Source organism: Phycodurus eques, chromosome 16 (genome assembly GCF_024500275.1).
Source record: "Phycodurus eques isolate BA_2022a chromosome 16, UOR_Pequ_1.1, whole genome shotgun sequence".
In the NCBI taxonomy this organism is placed as follows: Eukaryota; Metazoa; Chordata; class Actinopteri; order Syngnathiformes; family Syngnathidae; genus Phycodurus; species Phycodurus eques.
This window is the reverse complement of record NC_084540.1, coordinates 6,016,316-6,029,846: the sequence shown is the minus strand read 5'-3', so window position 1 is coordinate 6,029,846 and position 13,531 is coordinate 6,016,316. Positions and strand designations below refer to the sequence as shown.

Sequence of the window (13,531 nt, the reverse complement as noted above, 5' to 3'; positions counted from 1 at the left end):
CTTTTCTGTGACCGTGACTGCCAAAATGTATGGCGTGTGACTCACTAAAATAAAGGTAGCGACCTTCCTGTATGCATTACCAATTGTAGAGTTGTGTTTGACATCAATTCACCCAAGGTTACAATCCCAGTATGATGATGAGTAAGATGTATCGTCAGGCATTGATTGATGAAGCTTTGTGTATTAATAACAAAAGAGATTTGACACGTCAATAACAGCAAACGGAAAACAGGGAAGCTACGAAGATTAGCTTCAAATATGAATATGTGTGACATGAGAACTCTTATAAAGCTGTTTACTTTAATATGTATATACTATTCTTGGTGGACAAATAAAGACAATGAGTAATTTGTATTTCTCTGTTAGGTTTATTGGAACACCTTTAAGAGGTTTAAAGTGTGTCTAAACGAGTCTAGAATTACTGTCCCTACTAAAGAGGATAAAAATTAAACTAGAGGACATTATTTCTTCCCAATACCTCCAAACCAAGCCCATTGGGTTCCCAAGTTCAGGGTCCATCGGCAATTAATGACGCATTGCGTCCAATACTTTTCTCCCTTTCTCCTGCGACATGCCTTGCATGTTTAGTGCGCTTTAGCGAGAGGCCCGAGTTGGAAGCAGGAGAAAGCTCATATATATTATTTATTTTATATTGCAGGTACACAATGCAACTATTCAGACTCTCTATCTTCTTCTTCACTGGACTAAGTGAGAACAAGAACTGTGCTGCGTGCATCTAATAGTGTGGCTTTCATTTGACTTCATATCGAAGGTAGTGCCACAGCTTCATTTTTTTCTGATATGTTTTTTTTACCTGTAATTTCTTTTTTTTTTTTTTTTCAATCTACTTGTAAATATATACTATTATTTTTTTATGTTATTGACTTCAGGAATTAAAACACATGCTGTAGATTTCCGTCTGTGTGTGTTTTTATCTGTGTGCGTGTCTTCTGGGGTTTATTTCATGTCTCAGGGCATTCTCAAAATCAACAAATATACTATTTCACAAAAGTTAATATTTCCTTCATATTTTAGCAACAATTTATTATATCTGCTCAAGAGAAAATATTTTAAAATGAAACTTGGACATAATTTAGAGTAGTCAGTGTACAGCTTCTATGGCAATGTAAAGTATATCCAAGTTTCAATTTTGAGATTCTGTAGCTCTGGTGCAAATGTGTTGATAAGCATGCGAACATGGTGCATTTGGTTCAATTTGGTTTTGCACTGAGAAAAATCCAAATTAACCTAAAGAGCTTCACCACATACTGTACATACAGTATGTAAGAAGACATCTAGTACTTGTTCTCTGTACAATTGCATCATTATAGTACATTAATCCACTGCTCTATTGGGTGGTATCTAATAAATGCAATAATTAGGGCCATGTTCATTCCAAGGGACTGTATTAGTTGTACTAAATCTCCAACAATGGGACATTTCAGTCCAGCTGTTTTCAATCTAGTGTTTTGTTGGTGTTGTTCACACAAGATTGAACTACTCTAACCACAAGTTCCGTTTAAACAAGTCAAAATGTAAAAACAGCATAAATCATTGCAAGTGCAGGTGCAATGGACACAGGGGCTAGAAGTAGCACAAGAAAGCTATTTAGCTATTATACAGTATAAACCGAAACTAACCTAGCCTCTGTCCTTATTAGTCAGTCAGGTATGTTAGAGTATTTAAAAATACATCTGTAAATCCAATTACCTATCTCAATATATTCAGGAGGGTTTTGAGACTGTAATTTGGGACATGAATATTTATTAAAATGATATATATTTCTATATAGAGCCAGAACAACTGTAATTCATTGTTTCTATCTTGATGATAGTGTAGCTGAGATGGATAAGGTGTCCATGAGGTACACCTTCCATGTTTTTGTTTTTCACCACACACATGTAAATGTACTGTATAGTTGTGTATTGTGATGTTTCCTTGTTAGCTATACTGTACTACAAGATGGAAGGGATGGGGGAGTGGCATCGCCTAAGGCCAGGTGACTCGAAAGGCTCAAAGGTGGAGTTGGTGATAGGGGTGAGGCGCAGTGGGGCACCCGACATCCCAGAAATGTTATTTAGGCTGCGGGATTTCTCATAACCTGTGGTTACATAACATGAGATGCACATGTCGACCACAATGAGCATTCATATTTTCATGACAAAAGTAGTAATGTAAGCAATGTGTGTTATGGGATTGAAATGTAAATTTCAAAGTAAACAGAAGTTAAATACGTGTATGTATACATGACAGCAGCACACATTAGAAACAGTAATATAACGAACAAGCATTTGTCAAGTTTAAAAAAAAAAAAAAAAAAACAGCCCAAAGAAATTAAATAGTTTAGACCAAAGGAGGAAGTTGGAAAAGGCAGACAGGTAGACAGAGGGACAAACAGATGGACGGACAGACACAGGACAAAACAGAAACATGGGTTACAAAAATCAGTTGCCACAACATCCCTTGAACACATAGATTTGCATGGCACAACTGTGTCCAAGGGATGATACAATTGTTTAATACAAATCCACAAATCTCCTACTGTTTTTGAAAATTCAATATTTGTTGTCCTTTTTTGGTGCATCTCTACTGGACAACACACACTAACCCAAAGTATCTAGTGGCACCTGTTCACTTAAGAACAAGAACTGTGGCCAGCAACATATGCATGGGTAAGTCATCTGGAACTGAGCTCATACAGATTTCACTTTGCCAGCGCTGCAATCCTAAATTTTATGTCTACAGTATATTGCTTATAGCATATTTATGGAACGGTGCAAGAGTGGGTAGCATGTCTATCTTGCAGTTCTGAGGTTTGGGGTCTAAATATCGACTCTTATATGTAGAGTTTGCATTTTTCTCCTCGTATTTGTGTGGCTTTTGTCCGGGTACTCCAGCCTCCTCGTATATTCCCCCAAAAATGCATGTTAGGTTCATTGAAGACTCTAAATTGTCCACATGAATGTGTGTGGGATTGGTAATTTGTCTATGTGTTCCCAGCAATTGGTTGGCGAGCAGTCCTGAATTTACCCCTCAAGCCAGAATCAACTGGGATAGGCTCCAACTCACCAGCGATCCAAATGAAGACAAGCGGTATAGAAATATGCATGGGTTTGTAATGTTGTACAGTATGCTGCTGCTCCGTGTGTTAAAGTAGTCCATCCATCCATCCATTTTCTTTACCGCTTATCCTTACTAGGGTCGCGGGCTGCCGGAGCCTATCCCAGCTATCTTCGGGCAGGAGGCGGGGTACAACCCTTAACCGGTCGCCAGCCAATCGCAGGGCACTTAGAAACAAACAAGCATTCACACTCACATTCACACCTATGGGCAATTTAGAGTCTTCAATCAACCTACCACACATGTTTTGGATGTGGGAGGAAACCGGAGTTCCCGGAGAAAACCCACGCAGGCACGGGGAGAACATCCAAACTCCACACAGGCGGGGCCGGGATTTGAACCCCGGTCCCCAGAACTGTGAGGCAGATGTGCTAACCAGTTCCCCCACCGTGCAGGCAGTAGCAGTTGTTTAGAGGTTAATTGTTACTATGACATCTCCATTACCTGGCTATGGCATTTTGTATTATATGTTAGCATTAAGCTTGCAGGCTTTCATCAGATAAAATGACTTTGTTTGGTTGAACATTTTAGTGTTTAAATCTACAACCTTTAACTCTGTTTTTATTATAAATAATAATTTTCTTTCAAAAACAAAACAAATGGGCTGGGAAAACGTGACAGGCCGTGACTGGTTTGTTTAATGTGTCAAAACATTTCCCACGGCGGTCACGGTGCAGATGCAAAAAAAAAAAAAAAATAGTAATCCAGAGTAAAACGGGTTACATGCGGCGGTTATAACTGGGTTTATATAGACTAGCTGATGAGTCGGCTTTACTACTCTTCATAAACATTAAAAGCTTAAAGTTGACAAATCGCTAGTAATGTGTTTTTAGCATCTCATCTTTCATGCAGCCAATATACAGTGGACTTTTGACTAATTGATTTGTAACCGTGGCTAATGAAAGATAATCCGCGCAGCAGCGTGAGTATAGCTCGATCTTTGTCGCCAAAATGTTATGTCCAATAATATGCAGACAACAACTGTGTGCTAATAAGAACTTTTTCATCATATAAGTTGTACAACATGCGCCAACCTCCTGACACTCGTGTCACTTAAAACTTGCTGTACGACACAAACGTCAGTGTAGCATATGCCATTTCACCGCAACTACAAGCGTGTGAAAATACCTTACCAAAAATGAGAGCGGTAGCACGGTCACTTACAAACTCTCCAAGTCTATCCTCAATACGATAAAACCCCAAGTGAAATAGAAACAGTGAAACATGCGCAGGAGTCCCACTAATTACAACAACTACATTAAGCGTAATGAAAAGTTTTATTTTTGTCATTTGTTTTTATTTGTTCCTGTAGCGGTCTGTAAAGATATGTCTTCAGGTGCTACCAGCCTGAGGCGCAAACATAATTGGGGACCACTCTACTGTACTGAAGAAATATCAATAACGTTATCGACCAATCGACTTTGATTCTCATCACATTAGGGTCGACTACGAAAAATAATTAGCTGTGCGACCCCTAGTGTCCGCAACTAGACTTGACAGTACTCAATCAGGCATTTATTGATTGGCAGTAGGGTATACATGTGCCTCCTTGCGCTTACGTCGACTCCGGAGCTAGGCCTGGCAGAGGAGCTTCAGTCAACTCTGCTGGGACAACAAACGTGCGTCTGGCATCCGTGGTAAACTGTGGGCCAAAACGTAGTGTCTTTTGAAACTCTGGGACACAGCAGCCCCATCCCCCTGACACGGATACTGTGACAAAACTTAACAATACTTGTATACAGGGGGGGGGGAAATGCTCGAAATCTCACCTGGCACTACGTTTCAGCCAAACGAGGCTGCTGCGGCTTTTGGGCCTCTCAGTAACCCTCAAGAGTCAGTTCAGACCAATCTGTTGGCGACTGTAGATAATCAATAATGTTTCTACAGTGAAGAGGATGAGGATAGGTCTAGATAAGGAATTATGGAGACAGGGTGACAGTCAGAGAGAACATAAAACTCGGTGAGTGATTAATGCAGCATCCCATTTTCTTGTTTTAGCTCCAGCCACTTACTGATTAGATTTCTCATCACATGTGCTGTATGCCGACTGCCTGTCAATGATGTTCAGGAGGAGGGAATGTATAAGCACTGGCCGCGCTGCGCAACTATCTTTCTTAAAATATTACCACAGCGATATGCTCCCCTGTGTTGTAATTCACAAAAAAAATAATCCCTATATAAATTTTTTTTTTCATATGACGTGTATATTATATATTATATATATATATATATATATATATATATATATATATATTATATTATACAAAGACAAATAATTTTCAAAGGGTGAATCTAGCTAATGTTCCACAATACTAGTGTCGCAATGCATTTAACAAATGAGAAAGTGGATGCATACTTATTTTTTTCCCCAATAAATATCCTTCATGCTTTAACACTCGGCTGTGCATAAAATGCTAACAAATAAAGTTGTGGGGACTTCCATTCAAAAGTGAAACGCTATACGGCAAACTGGATCTGGTTACATATCAGAACTTCCATGTAAAATGCTGCTGAAATCAATCTGATTTCTTTTTCTTTCTTTTTTTTTTCTTTTGCATCTCTATTGCATAACCTAAATGACAATACTGTACAATTAAAAATTCTGCATAAGTTATTTGGCCACATTAAGTTGACAAATTGTATTTGAGAGAAGTCAGAAATCAGCATGTTTATTAATTTGTAAGGTGTTTTAATCAGCAGTCAAACATGTTTCTTTTTTATTAGCATTAGGATGCCAATTAGTATTGGCATTTTGAAATGCGTACTTGGTGGAACAACAACAATCTGAACGCGATGTGTGATCAGTGAAGTCGTGACTCTCAGTCAATTACACTGTCACTATATAAGTAGTGTGAAATGGAATTTAAAAAACACTTCAATTATACAGTGTATGCATGGCTTAATTTGTTGTGTAAAGAGCAGCATTGAGGCTGCAAAGAATTAACTGAATGTCTGGATTTTGCAAGACAAAACTGAAGGGACTGTCTTTGGAGCCAATAAATAGTTTAGCGCAGTGATTCCCAAACTGTGCATATGTTACAGTGGCTTAATACAGTTCAGTTGTCCAGTTGACCAGTCATCGAAGAGCACAAATAAAATATGTAAAGCCTTTTTTTTTTTTTCCTGCAACCACATATAATGCCAGATATGTCGGTAGTTTTTTTCTTCAGTCACATGAAGAAAAACAATAAATGAAAGATTAGGACAATTAAAAAGTCAAAATCTGAAGTCACATCTGACAGCTGAAGAGGATGGTACAGGATCAATATAGTAATCCACTGCTATGCTAGCCAGTACAGCTTGTTGTACTTACTAATGACTGTTTTTTGTTTTTGTTTGTTTGTTTTTTGTTTTTTTAATCTTTGGGGCAGTATTTATCTTTCTTCTGTGTGTCAGTTTGCAACAAACTTGATTTATGTAGCACTTGAAATACACCCTTTATTTAACACGCCAACTACAGACCACTGAATTACCTAAGCGATCAGAAATCACTCTTTGAAGGCAGAAAAGCGCCATGTGACATCAATTAGTAGAAAATTTAATGTTGTTTATATTTTGGCATAAATCAAAATGGTTCCCAATAAAATCCTGCCAGTCTGTAATGCAATTTTGGAGTGAAGTCCTCTGTAAAATAGGCAGTGCACTCAGAGGACTATGATATAAAAACTGTTCTGGGCTCAGTTCCAGAGGAGAAAGAGAAGACAAGACCAACCAATCAACCACCAGCTCTCACTGGCCTGGCACAACAATGCGCCTACCAGTACAAATTGGCCACTTTCACTTTGGCACCCATCATTATGTTTAATTCAATTTTTCCTGTAATAACAATAATATCTCTCTCATGATCATATCAATTTAATCTTGCTGAATAGTAACATTTTCTAACAATTAAATAATTTATGCTGTAGAATTTGCAACTAAAACAATAAAATAAGAATGTTTTGTTCATGTATACTATGAGAAAATCATCCCAACTCTTTATCTTTTTGGAGCCACCTATTTTTAGGTACCAGAGTGAGAAGAGACGGGGGTTTGAGGAGGAGGAGGAAGAGCAGAATGAGGGGAAGACAGATGAAAAAAGGAAAAGACATACAGAGATGGACCAACATAGAAAATAATAGAGAAAAAAACAGGCTGAAAAACGGAGTGATGGATCATGTAACTGGGACGACAAACAAACAACGTACTTTGTGCAAACACGTGACTTGTCACAAACTAGAGCGTGAACAGGAACACAACAACAAACAACAACAACATGCAATCATGAACCTTAAAAGCTTTGACCCGCAATACCCTCTTGACCTGCTTACCTAAAGGCAGCATTATAAAGGTACTGTAGGATCAGTCTAACAAATGAACAAACCTGCATTCTAAACACTCCTGTACACACCTAACCACAAAAATGTGATGATTGTGTGTATGGGAGGGGTTGGGGGTGGGGGTGGTGGGATAGATAATCGGATTTCGGGAATCTGCGTGATTAGTCTGTTTAATGTCGGCATGTGGTTTAATTTTCAATGTAGTAAATGCCTTAAAAGAGGAGATCTGCCTGAAATTAGTTGAATCAGACAATTTCTTTCTTGGATTTATAATTACAGATTATGAATGGATTTCTTTTTTTTCAGATGCCCCACCGAACACGATGTGGAAATCAATCATGAACAATAGTAATGTATGAATACACAGTATAGTTCATGTTTTGAGTAAAAAGTCCAAATAATATCACTTTTATTAGATGATTGCAACCATGAGGGGGTTAAAAAAAACAACTAAGAATGAATGGCTTCGATCTTAAATCTTGAAGGTGTGTCATTCGACAAGATGTGATAAAAAACAATTTTCCTCACATGTAGTATTGTTTTTACTGCACTGTAGGTATAATAATAATTACATTGTTTTGGGTAAAAGTCTGAACGTTTCTTTATCTAAAATATTATACCTAGATCAGAGCAGATTGGGCAATGCAGTATTTAGACATTTAGAGAAATCCATCCATCCATCCATCCATCCATTTTCTGAGCCGTTTCTCCTTACTAGGGTCGCGGGCGTGCTGGAGCCTATTCCAGCTGTCATCGGGCAGGAGGCGGGGTACACTCTGAACTGGTTTTCCAGCCAATCGCAGGGCACATAGAAACAAACAACCATTTGCACTCACAGTCATGCCTACGGGCAATTTAGAGTCTCCAATTAATGCATGTTTTTGGGATGTGGGAGGAAACCGGAGTGCCCGGAGAAAACCCACGCAGGCACGGGGAGAACATGCAAACTCCACACAGGCGGATTGAACCCGGGTCATGCAAACTCCACACAGGCGGATTGAACCCGGGTCCTCAGAACTGTGAGGCTGACGCTCTAACCAGTTGTCCACCGTGCCGCCATTTAGAGAAATCTACTTTTTAAAATATTGAACTGTTTACCGTACAGTCCTGTAACCCTGTAACTTTTCCTAATGAAAACAAATGAACAACAATACCAGAATACTAAATAGACGTTAAATGGTTCTACAGTTTAATAAATAAAGTATCTGAGAGTAGTGGTTTTACGATCTCTCTAATCCAGTGTACAAACCAAGTCTAACAGCAAACAAGTGGAGAAAGAATATGCAAATCTCAAAGAACAGGAAGAAGTGCATGACATGACTCAGACAACAAGATGACAAAAGCCACAAGCCGATGTCACAAGGCTACAAAAATGGTGGAAGGCAGCCCTACAAACATGATGAGGGGACAAGTGTGGTGTGGGCATATTTAAGACGGAAACATTATTTTGTATTAAAGATAAAATGTGTTCAAATGTTTTCGATGTGTGCCTTTGTTTTATTCTTGTTCACACTAACTGTAGGGCTATTAACTTGGGTTCAGTGCCATCCTCTAAGATCAAGCTTCACTGCACCAAGTGAGGCTTGAACTCACATCCTCAGCATTACTTCACAAGTTATTAAGGTCTTCACCATGCTCTGACAGATAGAGCCTGTTGGTAGACATTCTTATTTGTATTTTGAAATAATTATTTTACAAATCACGACAGGCTATGCTGTGTTTGCTGCCACTGAATACTATAAGATGGGTACTGCATTTAATAATGTTTTTCCAAAAAGTAGTGGAGCAGTACACCTTGCATGGACAGTGATCGTAAGACTGGTTAATGAACTGAGATAATTTCGAATGGGTTTAAATGCACGTAGGTTAACAGAAGTGGGATACATGCCAGGAAGGAGAATAATTGTCTCGGTTCAGGTCCTTGAGTTATTCTCTCTCATTTGAAGGTTCAAGGCTCAATTCCCAGTTCCCTTGCAGCCATTTTCGAGTATTCTTGGGAAAGCTACTGGAGCTGAAGTCATTCCTGATATTGTGAAATCACGATGTGAATGGGATGACACTTTCCAAATGAATAAGATGACATTGTAAAAGTAATAAAAATACCTCAAATATAGAAAACGTTGTCCTAGTAATTTTACATATAAACATGCTGATTATTACCCTGGTTTTATGTTTATAATGCGTTTCTGTTTCTGCTTTTCCATACCTGAGCCATGATGACAGCTTGGCTAAAAATGCAAAATTAAACATTATGAACATCCTCTTTAAAACAACTTCAAAACATAAAATCTAACTATATGACATTTGTTTAGCGTATATACATGTACAGTACATGCAAGATAGAAGGAATAAAAAAAAAACTGATGTCAGTAATTATCTATGGTGACGAGATGTCTTGATGTCATTTAAACTGATCTATAATTTAAACTACCTCGACAAAGTGTCTCTGGAGTACAGAAAAGTGAAGTGAATAAAATTTGTGTGTATGCGTGTGTGCATGTGTGTGAAGATGAATTTTAAGTATTTATTGCACACTTTGTGTAAGGTGTGTGAATAACAATAATAATAATGATTATTATTATTGTTATTGTTACTATGCAACACATTATATTTACGTGTGTTTGTTTGGGATGTAATTCCAATCATTGATGTAAATAACGAAAAACACCATTGTCAGTACATGCCAGCCAAAACTATACGTGTCTAGAAACAGTGTGCTGTCAACCTCCAGGTAAAGCCATTTGCTGCTCCTACCTTTTCGAACGTTGCCATCTGTTGTACGCTGGAATTCCCCAGCACTCAGTAGGAAGCAGGCCCGATCGTGCGGGTAGCGTTCGCGGCTGGTGGTGGAACCGTGGCCCCTGATGGCTGGGCTGCGGTCATCCCCCAAAACCTGGTCAATGGTGGGGCAGTCTTCATTAGCCAGCGCTGCTGCATTAGCTGCTGCATCTCCCTTTTGCTTGGAGTCTGGGGGTGGGGGTGGGGGGAGGGAGAAATAAAGAGGTAGAAGAAGAGAGAAAAGGAACATTGAGAGCACAAAATCAGTAAATATGGGAACATGAGATAGGAATTAAAGGTGGCATATGAGATGGTGTAACAAGGAGATAAACACCAGGACAAAACATAAACAAAAATGGTTAGGAAAAACAGGGTGCTGGAAGTAGAAAAAAAAGGATAATGGGAAACAAAGAAGAGAAAGAAGAGGTAGGGAGTAAGGGAGCCTGGATGGTTGGGTCTAATCACATGACCAACACTGCTCTAGAGTGGGGTGCAGACAAAGTTTGAACATTCAGACTGTACTACTCAAGCGCATGGATCAATGGGGAAAAGTGTTTGTAGGTTTTAACACAGCTGTCATTTATCTGGTGAAATTTAAAAGCTTAGCAGTCACAGGCCAGAAGGGAGCAAACACAAAGTTCCACACTCTTTTGACTAAAGAGTTCAAATTACAACACACTTGAAAGGAAATACTGCAGCATCAATATTCAGGCTATGTACAGTAGTTAGATCCATAGGTTTTTGTACTTTGTCAGGGTTTGTATGAGTTTTCAACCCTCAACCTCAATCATACGGAATTGAACTAAAACAATCAAGATGTGATTAAAGTATAGACTTTCCGCAATAATTTACGGGGGTTCAAAAACATATAATTTGAAGCATTTATTTGAATCCAAAACCTCCTGACTGTGAGGCAGTTTGTAATACTTGAATAAAAATCATTTGCATTCAATGAGTGCTTGAAGACTCGAGCCCATAGAGATCACCAAGATCTGAATTTCCTCTCTGGAGATATTTTACCAGCACTTCACTGCAGTCAAACACACTCCACTCCACTCGCTTTTTGTTTGTTGGTCTTGCGGCTTACATGTCTTCCATCAGTAAAAGCTGTACTCTAGTCTATTTGTTAGATATCAGGTTACTGATTCAGTCATTGAAGAATATACCATTTATTTTAGCTAAGAAGTATTATGTTAATTGCACATAGAGCAGGGGCAGAGTCAGGAATTTTTCAGTGGGGGGGCATGAAATCAAATGGTCGACAAATGGGGTGGGGGTATGTGCTGATCGAAGTTTTTGACCATTGAAAACCAATCGCCAACGGGCGGTGCTCATCATACTTTTTGCCCCTTGAAAACCGCTCGTTAATGGGGAGGGGAAGGGCGGGGCGTGAAGTGGCTGATCGAACTGTGACCGGAAATATTTTCCAGATCATTCCCAACACACGTGGCCACCACAGGCCACCCCCTGGATCCACCCCTGGTTTAGAGTCATTATTATCTGTTTAAAGTAGTTATTATCTGCATTGTAAAATATTCTCTCTGTTTTGGAGCCTTCTGCTGAATGTGAGCCGAGAATAAAGCCCAATACACTTTACCACTCTCACAATTGGTAGTCACATCATCACTAAACACTAGTGAGCAATTTACATTAGTAGCCACAAATACCTACAAGGTTTGTCAGAAAGGTTGCAGGACTAGTGCCACATATTTCACACCAAATTAAAAACTACACATTTTCCCCTTAGAAGTAATCCCCCTGGAGTGTAATACACTTCGCTGAGCCTTCTTTCCTATCTTGATGTCCTAGAGGACATCAAGATAGGACCCATCGTCTTCAAACGATAAGACCCATCGTCTTCAAAATGGGTTCCCTTAAAGAGCACCTTGAGCTTGAAAAAGAGGAAAAAACATCACACCGGGCCAGGTCACGTGAGTAGAGAGGTTGCTCCAGCACGGCGATGTTCTTCTCAGCCAGGAACTGTCGGACGCTTAGGACATTGTGAGCAGGCAAATTGTCATGGTGAAGCAGCTATGAGCGCCTCTACCCTCGCATTAATGAAGCAAACACCACAGGATTTCTTCATAGATGTGCTGGCCCATATACAAGGGGAAAACCACTGGCGTGGCAAGCTTACTCGCTGCCCGGGGCCGGATTCAATTTAGATGCCCCCCAAAAGCAATCAACGACAGAGGTTAGCAAGGTTTTTGGGTGCCTATTAACAACGTTTGCCAGGGAAAACTTATCGGTGGATGCTGCCAAAACCCCATTTGGATGCCACCCCTGGGGCCACCGCACTGTCCGCCTTCCCTTTGTATGCCACTGGGGAAAACACATAGGTTGCAGTTTGGGGTTGAAATATGTCTTTTGTTACACTTGACCTGGAACTTTTCTGACAGACCTCATGTACCATAACATACCTCTTCCATGTTTGACAACTTGTTAGGTATGCTTTGTTGACTCACAAGCTGTCCCTATCCTTTGCCAAACTTTTATCTTGAAATCATTCTGATACGAGTTTAATTTGTCGAAAGAATCACATTCCAGAACTTGTGGGGCTTTTTATTTGCTTTCTGGCAAAGTCTAATAAGGCTTTCTTGTATTTTACTCAGGAATACATTTTCCCATCTACCCTACTTGTCTTTTTACTGCAAACTAATGCAAAAATCAACTGAAGACTTTTTGATGTCAAATACATTAAATTTTCTTCAATGGCTGATCTCAAGCCTGCAGTATACCTTTTACTTACGGAAGACAATGGTGAAAGCAGCAAGACACACAAATAAGCAACAATTGAAGCTACCTGCAGCAAAGGCCGGGCAAAGAAGAATTCGCCTGGCTCTGAGAAATAAACTAAATTTAAAGCCTTCACCGACTGTAAATATTAAACATATTTACAATTTCCCAAATGTCAAAATACGTCTGAGCTTAAAAATTAACACTTTCTACATCAAAGGTATTGATTGAATGAATTATATACCGTATTTTCACGACCATAAGGCGCACTTAAAAGTCGTAAATTTTCTCCAAAATGGACAGGGCGCCTTATAATGCGGCATGCCTTATGTGTGCACCGAGTTCCAAAATCTGCAAATGTTGCTGTATGACTTTGATGAGCGCTCCGCTTGACTGACTGGGAGCATTTCCTGCCGACATGCTGCTTATATAGAGGAAAGGCGGACGTGATGGAGGACAGCATGCGGACGTAAGAGTGGGAAGGGTGCGCGTGAAAGAGGACGCTATAGGCACGCCCCCAGTAGGTATATCGTGCCGGTATGTGCATTGTGCAAAACAACATTGGTTTGACTAAGGAC

The 13,531-nt window shown here is 39.5% G+C and overlaps 1 protein-coding gene across 5 annotated transcripts in view; it reads right to left on the bottom strand.

Moving 5' to 3' along the window:
- Positions 1-1,955: 1,955 nt before the first annotated feature.
- LOC133414781 (potassium voltage-gated channel subfamily C member 1-like) overlaps positions 1,956-13,531 on the bottom strand; it is a 77,037-nt gene continuing 65,461 nt past the window's right edge. The window contains exons 4-5 of one of the 5 annotated variants that reach the window (XM_061700396.1): positions 10,188-10,406; positions 1,956-2,101 (exon numbers count right to left, since the gene is read on the bottom strand). In XM_061700396.1, coding sequence (XP_061556380.1) covers positions 1,956-2,101; positions 10,188-10,406 — 365 coding nt within the window. Of the gene's footprint in view, positions 2,128-10,187; positions 10,407-13,531 lie in introns of all 5 variants that reach the window. The other 4 variants (XM_061700400.1, XM_061700397.1, XM_061700398.1 and 1 more) reach the window with 4 other exon arrangements.